General features: G+C 43.1%; 1 protein-coding gene across 1 annotated transcript in view; it reads left to right on the forward strand.

Annotated features, from left to right (window-relative positions):
* The first annotated feature begins 2056 nt into the window (after nt 1-2056).
* LOC135210894 (calcyclin-binding protein-like) overlaps nt 2057-23259 on the forward strand; it is a 333184-nt gene continuing 311981 nt past the window's right edge. Inside the window, exons 1-2 of the mRNA XM_064243829.1 lie at nt 2057-2184; nt 7482-7575. Coding sequence (XP_064099899.1) covers nt 2173-2184; nt 7482-7575 — 106 coding nt within the window. The 5' untranslated portion in view covers nt 2057-2172. The remainder of the gene's footprint in view (nt 2185-7481; nt 7576-23259) is intronic.

Genomic DNA, 23259 nt, shown 5'->3' on the forward strand with positions numbered 1-23259 from the left:
GGCAGTAACCACGAAGTCAGCTATGCTAACAGGTAAGGAATCAAGATATCAATTATCTGCATATATATGTTTCCTAAAATCTTCTATTCGTCTACTGCCACCACCCAAACGGTGGGGATTCAGCTTATATATATACTGACAGGTAAGTTTCATGAACAAAAAATGATATTTTAAATAAGATACAATTAAGTTTGTTCATACTTACCTGGGCCAGATATATATAATCAAGTACCCACCCACCTCCATCAGGAGACAGTGGAAATAAAAATTATGAATAGAAAATGGGAATGATTCCTGTTGATACCCGCCTCCAGCGGCGGGATGGGTATGGCGGTACTAACACCTGACTCCCACTGCGTGTGTCGTAAGTGTTTAAATTCTGTCGGATTCGGAAAAATACAGCTATATATATATCTGCCAGGTAAGTATGAACAAACTTAATTGTATCATTACAATATCATATTTACTTTAAAAAACTGTGATTTTGTACATACAGTAGACCCTTGACTCACGAACACAATCCGTTCCTAGACCTTGGTCGTGTTCCAAATTGTTCGTGACTCGGAGCTAATTTCCCCATAAGGTTTAATGGGAATAATATTAATTGGTTCTCGACCCCTACGAACCAATATATATTATGTATATTTTGCCTTATTTTACACAGATAATGTAAAAGTCAGTGTAAAAAACCTTAATATATCTAATAATATAATTTAAAATGGTAAACTAACACTATAAAAACGTTTGTAAAGTGAACACTTACTATGACTGGCGAGACTTCTGGCTTGACGGACAAGAGAAGAGGTGGGTGGTGGGTGGGGAGGAGGTTATTGTGCGGAAGGAGACCTCCCCATCCAGGTCGGGGAGATCTCGTTCCGGAGATTCAACTCTTCTCTAGGTTTTTTTGGTTTTTGTCAACTGTTTGAATCGTTAATCAAACTTAAATACCAATGGTCTGTTGGCCTTTTCCTTTCCTTCCTTGACCATAACTTTTCTGAAAATGGCTCATTAAATTTTCATTGAGCATATTCACGATCCTGCTTCGTAACAATTTTGTCCGGATGATACAATTCAAGGAAGCACTGGACATCATTCCCACTTTTCCAATGCGGCTTTTATCACATCACTGCTGGCTGACATCTGTAACTTCCTCCCCAGCCTCCTCTTCGTCAGTTGATTTCTTTCTTTATTTCAATGGTTATCTTCCTCTGCACCCTCTTCTCACCATCACTCTTCACTTTCTTACTTTCACCACCACTCTTCACTTTCTTAGGTCCCATTATGAAGAAAATCACAAGTTTTAGCGCAAAAAATGCTAAGCGAATTGACGAACGTCTTGTACACAATGAGATGAGACAAAAGCGATGCGTGGGTGACGCCGTGCGTGGGCGGCTGGAGGATGGCTGTTCCCATGGCAACTCAAACGCGCTCACGTGTGCTGGGCAATTTCGCGCATTTTTCAAATGTTTGTGTCTAAAAATTAGTTTGTGAAACAAAGTGAATTGTTATTTTCCAGAAATTTCCAGCATTTTTCAAATGTTCATGTCTCAAAATTAGTTCATGACCCAAACAGAATTTTTATTTTCCGCATTTTTTTTTGTTCGTATCTCAAAGTTAGTTCGTAGGTCAAGGGTGAAATTTTACCTATAATTTTGGTCGGGGATCGAGTTGTACGTGGGTCAATGCGTTCGTGAGTCAAGGGTCTACTGTACTCAGTATAATTATATGATCGGAGCCCATCCGCATCCCCTCTGATGGACATTATGCATAAAACAGAATGAAGTGCTTAGAGCTAAGTCGTTTCTAATATTACCATTGAGGTACAGCACTGTATACCTGCACTGAGCAATTAAAGCGCTACTCATGAAATTTGAATTAGGCTGCCATCCATATGTGGAAACTAATAGCTAAATAATTATACTTTGTAAGTATATACAATACCTTATTTTATTATGAAAATAAAATATCATTTTCAGCTGCCGATACCAAAATCTGATAACTGTATGTAATTACTTGGTAAGTACATATAAAATTGTATTTTACTGTAAAAATGAAATTTTATGCTTCATTCTATGTTTGCAGCTCTTAAAGGATGTTGCTGAGCTACGAACCTTAGTTGCCTCTTCCACAAGGAAACGTGTCCAGGATATCCTTGCTGATGAATTACGAAAAATGGAACAAGAAGTAAGTTTTCTGTAGTACTTTATTGGTTATTGTATGCATGTATAATTTGGTAGTGAAATAGATAGTAATTTCTTTGTTAATTTGAAACATGGACATTTCATTAGGCTTCATGCTTAAATTACATATTCCACTAGGTAGTATTATCTTAGTGTGAGTGTAGAAATACTACTTGTTTTTGAAGGGGCTGTGGTATAGGTATATTTTAATTTTAAGTCTTTGATTAAAAATTTAGTCCCTGCAATGGGGAAATTATTGAGGAATAAAAATTCTTCAGCTTACTATGGGAATGTTAAAACTGATAGATATCAGTTTAGTTTTGTGCCAAAACTTCAGTACCAATTGAAGGGTAAAATACATACCACATACTTGTAGGTCTTGAAAAGGCATTTAAAAGTAAAAAGACTTAAATGGGCATTTACAAAAAAGGCAGAGGGTACTAGAAAGGCTCATTAAACTAGTGATGGAAGAGGTTGTAAAAGAGCTGAAGAAAAGGGAGTCCATGGGAGTTGCTTGATGTAGATGAATTGAAATTGCACATAAAGATTATACTCAGAGTGAGTTTGATGTGCACTGTTATACAGACAAGACTCATGGTATGAAAGTGACCTATCATAAAAGATTTTGTTGAAATAAAAATTGACGTAGCACTGTTGAAAGATTCTGAGTAGGGAGTTGTGGAAATTTTTAAAAAGTAGGAGAGTGAAATGAAATGGAGTGCTGATAAAAATTCTGAATAGTGAGTTGTGGAAATGTTTAAAATGTAGAAGGGTGTAATAGTGGAGAGAGCTGAAAATAATTGCAACCAAATTGAAGTTTAAGGGAACTGGAACAAAGGAAAAAATATTGTCAGAGAAGTGGTTATTTGGCTGTTAAGTGGAAGGGGGGAGGGATCACTGTTACAAAATATACATGGAGTAAGAACAAATTTATTTTGGCATGAATCTTACCTGCTGTCAAAGGTACCTCATATATCCATGCCAATAGGCAAGTTGGCATCCAAACAAAAGATGATAATTGCTTGTTTGACCCAGATTACCGTTTAGTTCACCTGTTCTCCACCAGGTGTGTTTTGAATGTTTTGGCTCTAGTCTGAATTCTCTTTGCTCCCATTGTGTATAGGCACTCAATGGTCTTTCATGGTTTTGGTTGTTTGCTGCTGTCACAGAACGTACATTTACTTTTCCTTAGACGTCTTTTGCTGGAAGCAAGGCGAATGATATCAGTTTCTCTAGGAATAATTATGTTATTTACAAGATGTTGCATTTTGATGCAGATAGACACACTGTTTGTTCCTTCTGCATGGGTATAGAATGTGATCTTGAGAATAGATGTGAGGATTATAGGGAATGATCTAAGGACTAGATGCTCAAGTTTGTTAGATATAGGAAGAGAAAGAAAACATCGATTGCAAGAGCTAATAGTTAGGTCAGGTCATAAACTTATCATCTCTCCCCCTTCCCCTCAGGTCCTTCATCTTAAGTTACCAGTACTCAGTACTAAAATAGTTTTTTCTTCTATTGCATTAGTAAGTATTGAGTCTTCATATTTAGCTCCATTTTCTGTTCCCTTTTTGGTGTATTTAGAAGTTATTACAAGATGCAAAACATATTTTAGAGTAAGAGATTTAACTGTATTTATATTTGGGAACAGGATGAAAATCTTAGTCAATAAAGGGTTTAACTGAATTTATGTTAGGGAACTGTTCTGGGTCTCCCGCAGTTCATCATGCTGTCAGGAACGGAACCCCACCGATAACCAGAAACCACCTGTGATTGTAAAATCTGTACTATACTGAAAAGTCTGTGCTGTATAAAGACAGAATTGTAGCCAGAATGAAACTGGTCAACTAGGAAGAGCTAACACACCAAGCAATGACAAATAGTTCTCCAGATTTGCCAGATACTATTGAAGAAAGGACACTAGTGACTGTGTAAAAAATGAATTTATGGGTAATGGGCAAAGGTAAAGAAAGAAAATAAGTAAAAGGCAGCCTTTTGCTAAATTGCAGAGCATCCTCTGCACGTCTACCTTGCCTGTTGTGTGCATCATTTGAAAAATGAGAAAGAGAGAACTGACAGAAAATTGTCCCCATTGGTACAACCAAGCAAGGGAACTCCAGTCCAAATCAGCAGAAGACTCTGGTACAAAGGCTATGGCACCGTCCAAGATTAAAGAATAGTGGTTCAATTTGGATTGACCTTTTAGATATGACTAGCATGGGAGGCATCTCAAACAGATGCCTAACAGGCTAGCCTCTTCTACACAAGAAAGAACGGGTCAAAAAGTGTAAGAAGTGTTAGGTGTTCAGTATCGTTAGGTATGTATATTTACAGTCAAAGATATGTAATGATTATTCTGAGGTGGTATAGGCATAGAAAAAGTGTGTGACAAGAGAGGGACCCAGCAACCAACTACTAGCCAGCCTTGGAAGGAACCTTAATCTCTACTGGTAGTATCTCAATAGGCAGCTGTCTCAACAGGCAGCTGTTGCATTGGGGATGACACCCACTCTGTTTTTGGGCTTTTCATACAGAGTTGAGTATACATTTTTTCTGACTGCTTAGAGAATCTCAATCCTTAATAGCCATGAGTCGAGAACCGACTACCTCTTTTCGGTCTCTTGGTCTTTATTGAAGTTTGCTTACATGTTCCACCTAAGAACGACCAATTCTTCAGTCAAAGATATGCATAGACAAAGCCAGTGACAAGAGAGGGACCTAGTAACAGACTGTACTAGCCAGCCTTAGAAGGGACCTTAATCTCTAGGGTATTATCCCAGTGGGTAGCTTTTGCCCTGGCCAGTCTACTGCCTTGTTTATCTGTGAATGATGAACAGCTCTCTTTTGGGCTTTTTGCACAGATAAGTATTGCAGGTTGCTAATATGGTCCATGTAAAAATTACCAATTTAATTTTTACCTGAAGAACTCTTGGGTCAGGTCTCGTCTTCTGAACTCTGTTGGAGTTGTAATCTCATCAGATCTTTTACATTCTCTTTATTGATGGGGAGATCAGTCAAGACTATTCTTGGGTCTGCCTCTAGACCTGTAGAGCATTGACCTCACATTTTCTTCAGTCACTGTGGTCAGGTCAGGGGGCCATTTTGGAGAACATGAAAAGTTAAGGAGTTGGACTATACAGGAGAGCAAAATATATATATACAACATGAGCCTTTGGTAGGTTGTAAGGTCTTATGCAAGCAGAACGTCCAATCAGAGACAAGACAATTGCAATCTACTCTAACAATTCAACCTATCATTCTTGCATAAGGAAGTACAAATGAAATTTGTTGAGGCTAGCACAGAAACTTCTCTTTGGAAAGAGTCCATGAACATCATTCTTGTAACACAGCTTGTCTTAGGCAGAAAACCAAAACATTTTATCGCAGACCAACTCAGCGCGAAAGAGCACGTGTTCTGTCAGCATGGTCACTTCATCCGCAAGAATTTGTGATCTGTTCTTGACTGTTCAAAACACAAAACTCCCAGTTTGTGATCCATACTATGATAGCCTGCATTGCTTTTCTTCTAGACCCTTAAGCTATTCCTCCAAATTGCAGTATTTAGGAATGTTTTCTGAAAGTTGTGAGCATCTGAGAACTCTAGCCATTGTTAGCTCTTGGTGGCCCCAAAGGAAATGTTTCCATAGCTACCTCTTCTGGCATTTGAAGTTCTTCACCTTCTGCCAATCTGGAAAGATCTTAGAAAGTTGCACACTAAAAGATTTCATCAAAATCTCCACATGCTTCATCTAACTGCATAAAAACTCATCTGTTTCTTGTAAGGTCCTCCACTGTTAGCCTTATTTCAGGTACACTTTATGTTGTCTTCAGTTGTGGGACATAGTTGAGGTCTTACAGTTTTTTGAGGTGGAAGGCCCAAAGTCTTTCTGTCATTGTTCAGGATGGAATTTGTACAAAGCCCTTAAATTTTGTCACCTTATTTTGAGCATTTGGATAAAGCATCCCTTAAGAACCAAACTTTCTAAACTTTTTTCCTTTAGTGCTTGCTGCAGGAGAGTGTCTTAGTGAGCTTCATGCCTTGTAAGGGTTTGTTCAATGGTGGACAATTTTTTTTTTTCTCCCTTCTTTAGGGCTAAAAGGTGTGCCAAAGCAAAGTCCTTCCAAGAGTTGTGGTGGTGCCTAAATAACTGCTTTAGTAGGCAATGAAGAGGAAGCTCTGTTATAGCTCTAATCCTTGAGGTTGACAGGTTGAGAATCTATTTTCTGGTTAGTAGGTAAAACACTCCTATGTTTAAGAATGCTACAACTTTTTTCTTGTTGCTTAATAAAGTCAGCTCACTTAGAGCTGAATCCAGACCATTTGCCATTGTTTCAAAGTAGTAGTACCTGACCATGTCTGTGCTGTAAGTACATCTTTTAATTTCCATAAAACTTTGGAGAGGAGGTTGTCAAGCAAGTGCAATGAAAGTGGTACTCAGTTTTACCTTGCTTTGTTTACACATCAAATATTGTATGAGAATTGTAAAGCCCTAACTCCTGTCATTTCAGTGGGGATGATTTTCTCCTGAACCAAATACAAGAATCTTCCCTTCTCTCCTATCTTTAGGTTGTTAGGAAATCCTAGTTTGAGTTTGGTGAGCATGACGTTAAACATTAGTATATAGGAACGTATCCTCATATCTGGAAAATAGTCACTATCTTTAGTTTTGGACAGTTAGTTATGGGGCTGCAACTCTGGCACAGGAGTCACTTGTACTCTATAAGATAGTCCTTTTTACCTGCAAGGATCCTTCAACAAGCCTCACTGCAAGGATCTTACATCTAGTTGTGGATTCACTGTTAAAAAGCTTTTTGTCACTTGTCTGAGTGGATGTTCTCTGGCTGCACAAGCCCACCATCTTTCAGTTTTGTAGCCACCTATCTCTAACAGCAGTTAAGATTCATCCCAAATAATGAAAATTTATATGATGCATTTAATTATTTGGATACTCACTGTTAAATTGGCACCCACCCAGTATCCCCACATGTAGTGGGTGGTCATGAAGGGTGCTGACAAGAATGTAAATATTCAGTCACCTGGTAGGAAACAATGTGATAACAAACAGTCCATTATAGGTCAGCCAAGCATTATTCTTTTGTTAATGTTGAATCCCAATCACTCCTAACAATACAAAGATGTAAGATAACTATAATAGTAGGCAAGAATTCAAATAATTAATTTATTCATGAAAATTAACAGTAGGCGAGAATTCAGATAACTAATTTTATCTATAAATTTTCATTGTTTTAAAAATATTATTTTCACATTAAATTTAAATTTTACCTAAACTTTTTCAGGTTACCAAGTTACAAGAAGAAGTGTTGAAGTCAGAGCCAACTAAACCAAAGGATATCACTAATAAGATCTATGATGTTAAGATTCGCAATTACTGTAAGTAATGTGTTTGTTATTTTGAAACTTGTTGCTTCTTTGATTCTCTATATGAAAGGATTTTCATCTTGTAGATTTTTAATATACCTAAGCTCATCAGTATTTGAACAAGTCCTGTGAGTCTAGAAATTTCACTTAGTATGACATGACTTTCATTTATAATAATAAGAATTTAATCAAGTAAGGAAAATACTTTTAGAATGTAAATCGCTTATGTGACAAATAACTGTGTTGTTAACTTATGGTTTAGTTTATTAAGGTTAAGTAAAGTGCTTACATTTTAACCACAGTTTTTTTAGGTATAATTTTAATGAGAAAACCTATGTAGCACTTGACTTTTTCTTGCCATTTCATCTTTCTCTGGTTGTATTAATGAAAATATTAAGAATGCTGTGACATTAAGATGTAACATTTTCACATAAGTGACTTACCAAACAATTACATTAGCTGTACACTTTCTTACCTGGCAGTCGAAAATTCACATTCCTGGTGGCGGTAGCAGCGCTGCCATTGTTTGTGTAGGTAATACAGATCCCACCTACTTTCGGGAATACTTGGTACTGCTGAGCTTTAGACTTCAATTCATTTTCTGCCGGCCGCGGGGTAACACCGGTGGTTTGTTGTTGCAGTCGACTTCTGTCGCCATTGTGGATTTTTTATTTTTGGTGATGTACAATTTCTTGGTTGGCTTTTTTGCTTCATCAGTTAGCTGCTAGTTATTAACAAGTTAATACGAAGATGTCTGATGCTAGTTCTTCTTCAGTTAGCTAAACTATGTTACGATCCGCACTCCAAATGTGCTAAATGTAGGGGTCAGGAATTAATTTGTGATGAGTGCCGTAGTTTAGATGAACAAGGTTGGAAGACTTTTCAAGCTCATTTGGATAAGATGGACAAAGATGGGAAAAGGAAAGCAGCTCTTAGAGTGGGTAGTAAAACTAGAGTAGACGACTCCTGTGCCTTTAGAGGCAAACAAACTGTCACTATCTTCTCCACTTTTATCGAATATTTCACCTATTGATAATGCTCCAACTTCAGTACCAATTACTCCAGACCAGGTATCCCATGTTTCCGATCCCAACACCATTTCCTTGTTAGAGTCCAAGATGGACAAGAAATTTGAGTTCTTGGCAAAATCCGTTATGGATTTGGGTATGTCGTTTCGTGCGTTCATAGAGAAGTCAAGTGAAAAGGCCAGTGTTAGGCCAAGTGTCAGTGTCGTGTCCGAGGAGGCAGCTGTCCGTTCCCCCTATTCTCCTAGACGAAGGTCCCTGTCCCGTTCCCCAGTTCCCGGGAGAAGACATACCGGAGGTCGAAGGGAGACTGGGGGAGTTTGCCCACGGTCGGTTGCCGACTCCGTCGACATAGTCGACTTGTGAGTGCCCAGGAAACGCCGCTGGAAAGGTGTAGATATCCGTGATGGGCAGTTGTCGTCTGACTCGGAAATGCAGTCACCTGTGTCGTGGCGAAAAGTGTGGAGTGATTTAGTGTCACGTCCTTTGAAGAGACATGCCGAGGGTACGAGAGGGATGTCGCCGCCTGTTAAGAAATCCAAGGAGCACTGGAGTCCACAACCTTCCTAAAGTTTCGCACCAGACCAGTTTTTCCAGGAAGATCATCAGTCCTCTTTGGATAGCGTAACTTCGGATGGAGTCAGACGCTCACGTGCGTTACAGCGCTCGCTCGCTTGCGATCTGCCTCGCCTCGTGTATCGATAGGAGTTTCGACTCGTTCGCCTCATTTGTCTCTAGCTGTTTCGACTCGTTCACCTCATTCGTCTCAAGCTGTTTCGACTTGTTTGCCTCATTCGCAACATTTGCCTCATACGTCTCGTGTTGTTTCCACTCCCAGTCGTTCGTTTTCGAAGAAGAGCCGTACGACAGCCACGACTTCGTCTTCGCCTAAGGATGATGTGAAGGCCAAACCCTTGCTAGAGGATTCCGCTTTGGGTCCCTTTAAACATCAACTTTAAGAATTAATGGTCTTTTTGAAGAAGACAAAGAACCAGACGGAAGAGGAAGACAGAGTATTGGCCGTCCTGTCGGAAGAGGAAACTCAAGACCAGAATTTGAAGCCCTCTTCTGCTTATTCTAGTCTGTTAAGGTTTCTTTTACAGACTTATTCAGACTTTTTGAACCAGCTTTGCCTTCTTCACCTCCGTCGATGTTTGTGAAGGATAAGAGATCAGCGCCTTCGGGGTTACCGAAACCAGTTCTTTCTCAGTCCTTGAAGAAAGCACTGAAGGAAGTAGAAGAGTGGCTTGCTAAGAAGAGGGAGTCAGGGAAGGCTTCGTTCACCTTTCCTCCCTCGAAGCTGCAGAATAAAACCTACAGGTTTTATGCGACAGGAGAAGTTCCTTCTTTGGGAGTTTCTGCCTTCTCCCAAGGAGACTTCTCCGGTCTTGTGGACTCTCACAGAAGAACAGCGTTCTCGGCTGCTAAAGTGTTGTTCTCTTCACCCGAGTTGGATCACCTGGTGAAGAACTTATACAAGTTGATCGAAGTCTTCAGTTTTCCGGATTGGACTATTGCAGCGTTAGCCAGGAAAATTGAAGATTGCCAGTCTTTAGATGAGGATTTTTATACATTCAACTTCCCTGGCAGATATATACTTAGCTATAGACTCCGTCGTCCCCGACAGAAATTCGAATTTCGCGGCACACGCTACAAGTAGGTCAGGTGATCTACCGCCACTGCCGCTGGGTGGCAGGAATAGGAACCATCCCATTTTCTAAGACAGATTTTCTCTGTCGCTGGTAGCCACAACATCGTTGTTGTTACCTCCTGACTTGATTTTCGTATTTTCATGGCCGTTGATCTTCTTGACTGTCTTTTTGGTGACGTATTTGGATCTGTGGTTTGGCATACGCTTTTGTGGAACGTTTTTTGGATTTTGGCTTCGGATTCTGCTCAAAAATGTCTGATTCTATCTGCGAAGTTAGAAGAGATGTGAATGGGGGTTGTTTGGTGAGGCTACCGAAAGTGTCGTTAGATCCTCACAAGGTATGCAAGAAGTGTAGGGGATATGAATGCACTAGAAATAACACGTGTGATGAATGTGTGAATATGGATGAGGAAGGATGGAAGACCCTAGATTCCTACTTAAGGAAACTAGAGAGAGATAGGGTTAGAAAGGCTGTCTCTAGAAGCATGAGTAGATCTCGCTCTAACGAGCCAGTTAGTATAACTAACCCCCAATTAATTGCTTCCTCACATGCAGTATCAACCTCTCCCGTAGCAGATGTTGCAAGTTCTGCTGCGGAGATTGCAAATTTGAAGTCCGCATTAAGAAGGATGGAGCTTGAAATGCAAGCTCTTAAAGGTAAGAATGTGGAAAGTGACATAAGTGTCCCCAGTGTAGTGGAGGGTGCGTCTGATCGGCTCTGTCTCGCTCCCAGACCTAGACCTCTTCCAAGCTCCCAGGCCCAGAGGAGAAGGAATGTCGACAGTCGTACGGAGGTTACGGAGAATCCCCACCAGTCAGGCGTCCCCTCGGCAGAATCTGTAGCGTCCCAGACTGGCAAGGATCGCCATTGGAAGGGCATCCTAAAAGAGTGCTTTTCGTCATCTGATTCGTCTCCTCGAAGAAGTGGATGGACTTCCGACGAACTGTCGCGTCCGATCAAGAGGAGTTGGAAAGCTCCGACGTTGGACTCGAGCCCGGAACGTTTCCCGGACAATTCTCCCTACGAGAGCAAAAGAGCCAAGAGGACAATATCTCGATCTCCTACGCCTTCCAGAGCGCATTCTCCTATTCATGGCAAAGAAAAGGAAGAAACCACCTTCCGAGGAGAAAGGACGATTTTCTTCCTGTTAAGATATCTCGTCCTACGGGCGTTCCGGACTCCAGACTTATCTCCTCTACTCCTCGTACGAGTACAGAGAGGAATAAAGAAAGAAGGACAAAAACTCATAGGCTTGGGACGCCCCATACGGACAATGACGAAGAGTGTCCGAGTCGGACAGAACCACCCAGGCGCTCGGCGCCAGAATTGGACGACTCGGACAGGAAAAAGTGTCCTATGCGGACGGCGCCAACCAGACACCATTTGCCAGACGCGGACAGCCCGGACAGGCAGATATGTCCTATGCGGACAACTATGTCCAAGCGACTCATGCCGATTGCGGACAACCTTGACAAGGCGGACAGCCTGGATTGGACAAAACGTTGTGTGCAGGCAACTCCGTCCGGGCGCCAGAAGCGGACAAGACGGACAGGCAGAAGTGTCGTACTGGAATGACACCAGGCAAGCGCCAAGTTCCATATGTGGACAGCTCGGACAGACGACACGGTCCGAGACGGACAGATACGTCCAAGCGCATTGAACAAACCAGACTTTCGGCAACGGTTAAGCACCAAGCGCCAAGATTTTCATACAATCAACTTACCTGTCAGATATATACATAGCTAAGACTCCGTCGTCCCCGACAGAAATTCAAATTTCGCGCCACTCGCTACAGGTAGGTCAGGTGATCTACCGGCCTGCCTCCCTGGGCGGCAGGACTAGGAACCATTCCCGTTTTCTACTCATATTTTTCTGGTCGCCGGTGGTATCAACATCGTTGCTGCCACCTCTTGACTGGAATTCGCTTTTCTAGATTAATTGATCATCTTTTTGTGGACTTTGGTGACGTACCTGGATCGTTGTTTTGGCATTCGCTACTGTGGACTGGATTTGGACTTGCTTTTGATTTTTCTTCAAGAATGTCTGATTCAAGTGGTTGTGTGAGAATGTGTGTGAATGTAGGCTGCAAGGTGAGGATACCGAAAGCTTCGGTTGATCCTCACACTGTATGTCGCAATGTAGGGGGTTTGATTTTTCTATTTCTAACACCTGTCCATGAGTGTGAGAGGTTGAATGTTGAGGAATGGAAGAACTCTAACTTCTTACTTGAAGAAGTTAGAAAGGGATAGAGTCAGAAGGGCTGCATCAAGATTGCGCGGGGGGGTAGTAGTACAAGGCCTATTGAGCTTTGGATAATTCTAACTCTTCTCGTTATTATGATTTCTAATTCTGTATCAGGGCCCTCACTGGCTTTACATTCAGATTCGGCCTCGGAAATTGCTGAGCTGAAAGCTACTCTTCACAGGATGAGATCAAAATGGCTACCATGAAAGGTAAGGACTGTGAAAGTGATTATAGTGAAGTGAGTGTCCCCAGTGTTGTGGAGGGGGCGTCTGACCGTCTCTGCGACGCTCCCAGGCCTAGACCTCTTCCAAGCTCCCAAAGTCGAAAGCCGTACGGAGGTTGTGGAGAATTCCCCACGGTCAGGCGTCCCTTCAGCAGGCGCTGTATATAGACAGACTGCTCAGGATCGCTATCGGAAAAGCGTCCTCAGAGAGTGCTTCTCTTCGTCCGCTTCTCCCTCTCCTAAACGAGGGTGGAAGGATTCGGACTTGTCCAGGCCCCCTGAAAAGGCACTGGAGAGATCCTGTGTTTGGATTCAAGCCCAGAACGCTTTTTCTTTGGAAGAAGCGCCTCCTTCCATCAAGAAGGCGAAGAGGGTTTTGTCGTCCCATGATGTGGGCAAAACTCCTTCGAGGTCTCCCTCCGTCCCAAGTTCAAGACGCAGGAGAGGCTTCCAAGAGGATCATTTTGGCGGTGCAGGAACAGCTATCCGCCTTGGTAGGAGTCCTTCGAAGGATCCTCCTCGTAAGAAAGACGTGAGACTGCCGGTCAAGAAGACTCGTCTTCCTTCTCCCGCCAGGAGTGAGGCTCCTGTGGGACGTGAGTCTTTTGAGATTGACTCGGATAGAGACTCTTTGGATGATTTTGATTCGCCAGACAAGCGCGTCGCGCCAGTCAAGCGCGAGGCGTCCTACAGACGAGAAGCGTCTTCTAGGATTAGAGCGTCAGACAAGCGAGAAACAAAACGCTTTACAGGCGCGAGGATATTCCCAGATGGGATACGTCTGCCAGACCAGCAGCTTCAGCCGAGCGCAACCGGTAACAACCAGGCGTGAGGATTACAGCCAAGTGCGAGGCGCCAGACAAGCAATTCTGACATACAAGGATGTGGCACCCAGAAAGGCGCGAGACTCCAACCAGGCGCGAAGCGGTCAGTCCAGCGCGAGAGCTTTGAGAGGCGCGAGACATCAGTCAGGCGACGAGCTTTCCTTTTGAGAGGCGCGAGACATCAGTCAGGCGCGAGGCGCCAGCCAAGCGCGAGGACCGTCAGCCAGGCGCGAGACGCCAGCCAGGCGCGAGAACGCCAGCCAGGCGCGCCCAGGATCCGGCAGGAAGGCGGCGAGGCGCCAGCCAAGCGCGAGGAGTCAGCCAGGCGCGAGACGACCACAGCCACCAAGGCGCGAGGCGCCAGCCAAGCAAGGCGAGGCGCCAGCCAGCGCGAACAAGAGACCAGCCAAGTACGAAGAGCCAAACAGGCATAGGAGCTCTTTACACTCTCTTAGCCCCTCTTCTATTAGGAGTTTCTCCCCGTAGAGAGAGTTTTAGTTTTTTGGACAGGAAGACCCGGAATGGGAAAGTGGCCTCTCCTTTGCTGATCCGATTTTAGAAGAAGACTCAGAGGACGAGACTCACGGCAAAGAAGGGCTGTCTAATACAAAGTTTTGACAGCTCTCATCCTCCAGGAATACGGAGTATGCATTGATCCCTGCCGCTCCTTCGCCTCGTTCACTTTTTTTTTTTCATGCGCTAAGACGCCGAAATCGTCGGCTTTCTTGAAGATGAGACCGACGATTTCTATGAAGAGAGCTCTTCAATCGCTGGATAGCTGGATGCTAACCAAGAAAGAGCTAGTAAGGACAGTGTTTGCATGCCTCCCGCTAAACTTACGGGCAAGAGAGGGATTTGGTACCAGACTGGGGAGAATATGGGTCTCACACTCCCAGCTTCAGCTGAAGCTGACTTTTCCAGTCTGGTAGATGCATCCAGGAGACATAGCCTTCACACTGCTTAAGATTACTTGGGGTCTTTCAGAGTTGGATCATCTCCTCAAGGGACTTTTTCACATTCTAGAAGTCTTTAACTTCCTAGATGGTCCCTTGGGGTGATGTCCAAGAAGGCTCATGCCCCTGAAGGGCTAGAGCCGGATGTACTCCTTGCAATTTTGTCCTGTATTGACAACGGCGTACAGGACGGCCTCAGGGGAAGTTTCTTCCTTATTTGGAGCAGGTCTCTTGAGAAGAGATCTGTTTTTAGCGCTTTCTTGATGAAAGCAGTATCCCATTCTCAAAGAGCAGCCTTGTTATTCGACCCCTAGGTCTGATTTTCTGTTCCCTTCACAGTTGGTGAGGGATATTTGCCCGATCCTGACGGAGGGGGAAAGCGACTCAGGATTCTTCCTACAATCTTCCAGGAAGAAGAGACCAGTGATGGTGGGAGAAAAAGAAAGGGGTGTCTACTCTGTTCGGCCCTTTCGAGGAGGCCCTCCAGCTAGAGTTACCGCTAAAAGGAAAACGACCGAGAAGAGAGGTCGAGCCTCGTTCCGCCCCTTTAAAAGGGGAAAGTGAAGTGGCGCTCCTCCAAAACAACCAGTAGGTGCCAGGCTCCGGGGGGGATTTGCGGAAGCCTGGACTCTCATAGACACAGGACGCTTGGGTCGATGTCTGTGCTTCAGAAGGGATACCTCATTCCTTTCCTGGACAATCCTCCCCTGACGTCAACTCCGAGGGAATTGTCCGCCAATTACAAGGACCCTGTGTTGAGAGAATACATCTTCAAACAAATGGTGGGATCAGGATGTGGGAACAAAGAGAGCGTATAGAAACTAGAGTGCTGGATCAAAGCTCCCCAGGGTTTTACAATAGTCCTTTTCTTGGTTGCGAAAGCCTCGGGGGCTGGAGACCAGTTCTGGATGTCAGCGCTCTGAACAAGTTTGTTCAGAAACAAAAGTTCTCCATGGAAACCTCTGCTTCAGTCCTTGCGGCTCTTCGCCAAGGGGATTGGATGGTGTCTCTGGATCTCCAGGACGCCTATTTTCACGTCCCGATCCTCCTTAGTTTTCCTTTTTATTCCCGTCGAGAAGGTAACCTCCGTTTCATGACGGGGGGAAGGATCTTCCAATTCAGAGCCTTGTGTTTCGGCCTGTCTACGGCGCCTCAGGTTCTCATGAGCCTTATGAAAAATGTGGCGAGATGGCTTCATCTGAAAGGAATCAGTATTTCTCTGTACCTAGACGACTGGCTTATCAGAGCAAAGTCAGAGAAACAGTGTTTGGAGGACCTGACTGTGACACTAAACCTGATAAAGACCTTAGGATTACTCGTGAACCTCGAGAGAGTCCCAACCTGATCCCACAGCCAGAACTTGGTCTATCTGGGGATTCGGATGGTTTGGATTCTCGGGGTGGTTTTCGAGTATTTCCTTCTCAAGAGAGACTAACGAGAGGTTTAGAAAAAGTCTCTCTCTTCCTAAGGAAGGAAACGTACTTCGGCGAGGGAATGGTTGGAGCCTGTTAGGGAACCCTTTCCCTCGCTCGAACAGTTTTTTCATCTACGGAAGAACTTCCATCTCCGTCCTCTTCAGTTCTTCCTCAGAAGTTCGTGGCTGGAACATGAAGACAGGACTCCTCTCGGAACAGTTTTTCCCATTCCAGATCTGATGAAACGCCATTTAGAATGGTGGTTACTCCCACTGAGGGAAAACAAGGGTAATTCCCTGGAAATACAGAGCCCAAACCTTGTATTGTTTTCCGACGCGTCGGAAAAAGGTTGGGGAGCAACTTTGGGAAAGGAGAGAGGTGCAGGCACTTGGAATGCTCTTCAAGTGTCCTGGCACATAAACTGCAAAGAACTGTTGGCTGTACACCTAGCTCTAAAGAGCTTCGAAACCGTTAGTGAGCAACAAAGTAGTACAAGTGAATTCGGACAATACAACCGCTCTTGCATACATTCGTAAGCAAGGAGGTACTCACTCGTATGCCCTTTACGAACTCGCAAGAGACCTGCTGTTGTGGACATCGCAAAGGAACATCTCTCTATTGACGAGGTTCGTTCAGGGAGTAAGGAACGTGAGAGCGGACAGGCTGAGCAGGAGAAACCAGGTCCTTCATACCGAATGGACCCTCCACTCAGACGTTTGCCGCAATCTCTGGTCTCTTTGGGGACTCCTCATGTCGACCCTCTTTGCCACGTTTCCTCTCGTAAGAGACTGGAAGTCTTCTGTTCAGTAGTGGAAGACCCCAGAGCTCTAGCAGTAGACGCCTTCCTGCTAGATTGGTCTCAGGTAGACGTTTACGCATTTCCCCCATTCAAGATTCTGGGGCCAAGTGCCTCAGGAAGTTTGTGACTTCAAATAGGGACAAGAATGACCCTGATCGCCCCCTTTTGGCCAGCTCAAGAGTGGTTCCCAGAGGTACTGGAGTGGATAGTAGACTTCCCAGATCCCTTCCACAAAGGAAGGATCTTCTCAGACAACCACACTTCGAGAGGTTTCATCAAAACCTCCCCGCTCTCGCTCTGACTGCCTTTCGACTATCGAAAGACTTGTCAGAGCGAGAGGCTTTCTAGCAAAGCAGCAAGCTCGATCGCTAGAGCCCGGAGAACTTCCACTATCCGGGTTTACCCAATCAAGTGGGAAGTTTTTAGAAGGTGGTGTAAGTCGAAGAAGTGTCCTCCTCCAGTACCTCTGTAACAGAAATAGCTGATTTTCTGTTATTTCTGAGAGAAGAATCGCGTCTCTCCGTAGCCACAATAAAGGGCTATAGGAGTATGCTATCGGCGCCGTCTTTAGGAATAGAGGCCTAGATTTGGGAAACGATAAAGATCTACATGATCTGATTAGGTCTTTTGAGACCAAGAAGTCTAAGATTACTTCTCCCCCTAACTGGAATCTAGACGTAGTGCTGAAGTTCTTGTCTTCAGAGAGATTTGAACCCCTACATTTGGCCTCGTTTCGTGATATAACGAGAAAATGTTTATATTGCTTTTTGTCACTGGCGACGGCGAAAAAGAGTTAGTGAACTGCACGCCCCTTAGTGACAAAGTCGGGTTCAATATAGATTCAGCCATCTGTTCCTTCAAGGAATTATCTTGGCGAAGAATGAAAATCCTTCGAATCCCTGGCCGAGAAACTTCGAGGTAAAGGATTATCGGGTCTCGTCGGCAGGGAACCGGAGAGGTCTCTTTGCCCAGTAAGGGCGTTAAAGTTTTACTTACAGAAAAAGAAACAGTTGGGAGGTTCTAGACAAGGTCTTTGGTGCTCAGGGAAGGATCCATCAACCCGACCTTTATGTCTAAGAATGCTTTAGCCTTTTTTTGTCAGGACGTAATTACGGACGCTCATAAGGCTTGCACGGATGATTCTTTCAAACTCCTGAGAGTAAGAGCTCATGAAGTGAGAGCAGTGGCGACGTCTCTCTCTTTTCAGAGAAATATGTCACTAAAGAATATCTTGGAAGCGACATATTGGAGATGTAATTCTGTGTTTGCTTCTCACTATTTGAAGGACGTGCGTGTGACCTATGAAAAATGTTTTTTCCTTAGGTCCTTTTGTGTCTGCGGGCACAATCCTGGTACAGGAGCTTGAAACAACAATCCTTAATTTTTTACTACTTATGTCTAATATATATGTTTTTCTAGACTTTCTGCTGAACAAGTGCAGATACGCACAGGCGGTCAGTCACTTCAAGTCAGTAAGGAACTCTTTGATATCTTTTAGTAGAAGAGTATCTTTTTTTTTGAAAAATTATTGTGTGCGTGTGCAATTTGGTTTGAGTTACGGTTGTTTGCGAAGAGTTGGGGATTACTCGGAGCAATTTTTAATACTAACATGGTGGGTTAAGGATCAGGTGGTCGGGATTGGTTGTGTGCTCCTTAATAAGGTGTGTTGTCATATAAGTGGATCAGCACCCATTGACAAAGTCCTTGCAGGCTCTGCCGAGTAAGTGGATAAGACCCCTTCGGCAGTTCCACAAGAAATCTTGGCCATAGATCACATATCTCGCTTAAAGTTTCTTCTGAGGTGATGCAGTAACTACGGGGCAAACCACCCACAAAGTCTACCACCTATCAGGTAGGAACCAAGGTTTTTATTTTATACCTACAACAGATGTTGTTTACCTGTCTATTCCAGTATTAGCGTCTCTTTTACCCTCCACCGAAGGGTGCCAACAGTATGTATATATCTGACAGGTAAGTTGATTGTATGAAAACATGATATTGTTATAATACAATAAAGTTTCATACATACTTACCTGGCCAAGATATTATACGTTTAGGGCCCCCACCCAGCCTACCCCGCAATGGAGAAGGTGGTGGAAAACGAGAAAATATATGAGTAGAAAACGGGAATGGTTCCTAGTCCTGCCGCCCAGGGCAGGCCGGTAGATCACCTGACCTACCTGTAGCGAGTGGCGCGAAATTTGAATTTCTGTCGGGGACGACGGAGTCTTAGCTATGTATATATCTGCCAGGTAAGTATGTATGAAACTTTATTGTATTATAACAATATCATTTTCCTCAAAAGAACCATACGGAGAAATCAACCAGGAAGCGTCTCTTTATGATTTGGACTAGGAGCGGATTTCTCTGGACAGAGACGAAAGATGCCGCACAGGCGGCCGTCGTCCTGTTCACGATATGTCCGTTTCTGGTGGAAATCTGCCGCAAGCACAGTTGTCTCCTGAGAAGAATGCAAGATGTCGCACAGGCGGCCGTCATTCTTGTCAGGAGGACTTAGATGATGATCGGGTTTTTTCTCAGGATCGGCATTCGCCGGACAGGGACGCAAGATGTCACACAGGCGGCTGTCGCCCTTGTCGGGAGGGAGCTGATCCTGCGAAGAGCCCTTCACCTTGCGAGAAGAGACTTTCTCCCTCGGCTAATAATGATTCTCTGGGGGAACTTGCATTGGAAGATGTCTCTGACACCGAAGATCAAAAAGGGGCTGGACTATCGGACTACAAAGCGTTGGCGGCGCTTTTGCTCGAAGAATTTGGAGATTCTTTGAGTCCTGCCGCTCCTCCGTCTCCTCGGTCGCTGTTCATGAGCGCGAAAACCGCAAAGTCGTCCTCCTTCCTGAAGATGCGGCTGACAATTTCCATGAAGAAGGCTTTGCAGTCTTTTGGAAATTGTCTTAACTCCAAGAAGGAGGCGGGAAAAACTGTATTTACCTGCCCTCCCTCCAGACTTTCTGGGAGGAGGGGTATCTGGTATGAGACAGGCGAAGCAATGGGACTCGCCCTCCCAGCTACTGCAGAGGCAGATTTTTCAACGCTGGTGGACGCGTCGAGGAGACACTCTCTATCTTCAGCCAAGACAACTTGGGGAATGTCTGAAATGGGTAGAAGTTATTACATGTTTACGCTTGTCTGGTTTTGTGATTTTTTGTTGAGACGCAGTTCATCTGTCACCTACACACTACTATAAGCAATAATAATATTTTTTTGGGTTCATCCATACGTCTGGCCATCGTGTCATACTGTTTTATTTTGCTCCAAACTCTTCAAACCGAAATTACAGAATGATTGGAAGTCCCTATCTGAAAAGAGGAGTTTTGGTGGTACTACGCATACCACCTTTATGCACCCGGTGCGGTGTAGTAGACTTGAATGGTGGTACCCACCTACCTCCAAACAAACTTTCGGTAATGAAGAGGTTAATAGTATTTTGACTTGTATGGACAAGGCAGTGCAAGACGGATCGGGAGAAGTGGCCTCCCTTTTCGGCGCGGGAATACTTAAGAAGAGAACTGTATTCAGTTCTTTTCTTACGAAAGCTGTCTCTCCGGCACAGAGGTCGTCCCTTCTGTACGCTCCTCTGTCTAACCAGCTTTTCCCTTCTCAGTTAGTGAGAGACATTTCTCACTCACTTACTGAGAAGGCGACACAAGATCTTCTGGTTCAGTCAACCAAAAGGCCGAGGACAGCTGTTTCGGCCACGAAGGGGGAGACACGGATCCCAAAGCCGCCCTTTCGAGGGAGTTCGTCTTCTAGGTCCTCCTTTAAGAAGAGAGGAGCAGAAAGAAGAGGTAGGTCTATTGCCTTTAGACCTACCAAGAAAAGCAAGTGAACCTCAAGTCCTCCAAACACCAGTAGGCGCCAGACTTCTGAACTTTGCAGAAGAATGGGCGTCGAGAGGGGTGGACAACTGGTCCCTCTCAATTGTGAGGAGAGGATATCTTATCCCCTTCAGGGACAGACCTCCCTTGACGTCTACTCCGAGGGAACTGTCGGTGAAGTACGCGGACCCTGTCAAGAGGAAGACCCTTCTTCATCTAGTAGAACAAATGTTGGACAAGGAGGCCATAGAATTAGTACAGGATCCACGCTCTCAGGGCTTTTACAATCGACTGTTCCTCGTACCAAAAGCCTCGGGAGGGTGGAGACCTGTCCTGGATGTGAGCGCACTGAACCGATTCGTAGAGAAACAGAAGTTCTCTATGGAAACATCCAACTCGGTTCTGGCGGCTCTGCGTCCAGGAGATTGGATGGCCTCCTTGGATCTACAAGACGCATATTTTCACGTCCCTCTGCATCGGTGATAAAATTAGTGTGAAAATAGTAGGATAAAGCGTCTTCTAAGTTAGTTTATCAAGTGTAATACTATAAATCAGAACAAGATGGCAGTAAGTTCCAACTGCGGGAAGAGGTGGCGTAATTTGGCGTGTCTAGCAGATTCGCAATACGATGAGGTAGCAGGAAGGGAACTGGCATTTCTCATCTATGAAATCAGCAACAGTCCTAACCAAAAAGATACAAAAGCATTCATAGATATATTAGAAGGATATAATCCTTCAAACTGGAACAAATCTAATGAAAAAACATCTTGAAAATAATTGAAGAAGTTCCAATAAAATCCAAGTGGTCAAGAGGACTCATAAAGAAAATATACATAAACAACATATTCCGACAAAGAAAATGAATAAGGTGAATCTTGTGAATATCCTAATTGATGCATTAGGAAAAAGAATGCCAAAAGCATGCAAACTGTGTAAGGTTTGGTATAGCATAGTCAATCCACAAAACCTAATCAGAAAATGTGCTGCATGCAACATTCCGACCCATCCACAGTGTGCTGAGGTAATACAAGATTTGAGAAAAGATACAAGAATTTTTTGTTCAACATGTCTATCATGGATAGACAATGTTATTAAATCAAGATTGAATGTACAAATAGTTGAGGATGAAGAAGAAGAGGAAGAGGAAGAAGAAGAAGAAAAAGAAGAAGAAGAGGAAGAGAAGTAAACAAAAAATGAAATGACAGAAAAAAATAAGGAAAACAAAGAACAAGATAAAAAGTATGGATGCAGAGTACTCATGATACTACATATGAGGCATAAGCAGCATACTACGAAGAAATAAATTACGATATGACAACAGAAAAGCAAAATCCGAAGAGGCTCTACCCAGATCTATACAATGACGGGAAAGAGGAAAAAATAGACAAGAAAGAGACAAAATCTGCAACCTTTTGAAAAGAGGGAATTGCAGATTTGGAGAAAGATGTTACTACAAAAACTCCTAAGATATGTCAAAACTATGAAATATGGTAAATGTGCATACTTAGATGGATATGGGGTGATTATTGCAGAGATCTGCATCCAAAATATGTAAAAACCTAAAAAAAAAGAAGGAACAAGGATGTAAGTTCGACAAAAAATGCAAATATATGCACCCTGTAGCCATGAATCATAATCAAATAAATAACCAACCAAGTAATAAAATCCAAAATAAGAAAGAAACAAAAAAAAATAAAGAGAAAGAAACTCAAGAATATCAGGTAAAGAGAAAAGCAAACCACCATGAGATATGCAGAGGTGTCAGCAAAAAATTTCAAAGCATCAGCTCCGAAATTCTACTCAAGAGATAATAACTGTATTTATTATGCAAGAGGATATTGCAGAAACGGAGAAATTGCAGATTCAGACACAAAATGAATAATTATGATGAAGGAAGATAAATATTATGGAAAAGTTGGATTTTTTAATGTCAGAATTTCTGGAAATGAAAGAACAACATACCAGAACAGGAAAGAGACATGGGAAAATCCTTATTACTACCAGTATTAAATGAAGGAGAGGACACGCAAACCATCATAGTGATGAATGCGCAGGGTGTTAGTTACGAGTAACTCAAAAAGAAAAATAGAGTACTTAGAAGAACTAACCCAAAATGAAAAGAAAATAGATATAATGAATATAAGTGAAACCTGGTATTCAAGAGACTGGGAATGATGATCAAATAAAAGGGTTCCAAACTTATAGATCAGATAGAAAAAATAGGAATCAAGGGGGAACCGCAATATATGGGAAGACAAAAAACAAGGAAAAATATATGAGAAATATAGTAACTCAGAATGTGAACTAATAGCGGTAGAATTTGAATCTGAAAAATTGATGAACATAGTAATATAGACCTCCTAATACTAAAGAGTTTGACTTAATAATTGAAAAATTGGATGAGTATATGTAGAAATCACAAGGTTTTGACTGGACTATTCTCCTATCTGGTGACTTCAACTTTCCTTTCGTAGAATGGAAAGAACGAATAGGAGATTGTGGTTGTACTTATACATATAAAAAAAGAGAGTAATAGTAGTGCAGAAGATAAGAGGCAATTTGAAAAGCTATTAGATATGCTACTAGAATACAACATTCAACAAATAAATCACCTGCCAACAAGAAAGGAAAAATACTTTAGACCTAGTATTTGTGAAACGAGATGAATTATGTTAAAGAAATAATAGTTTATATAATGCGAATATTTCAGACCATAATGTCAT

This window comes from Macrobrachium nipponense, chromosome 4 (assembly GCF_015104395.2).
Source record: "Macrobrachium nipponense isolate FS-2020 chromosome 4, ASM1510439v2, whole genome shotgun sequence".
In the NCBI taxonomy this organism is placed as follows: Eukaryota; Metazoa; Arthropoda; class Malacostraca; order Decapoda; family Palaemonidae; genus Macrobrachium; species Macrobrachium nipponense.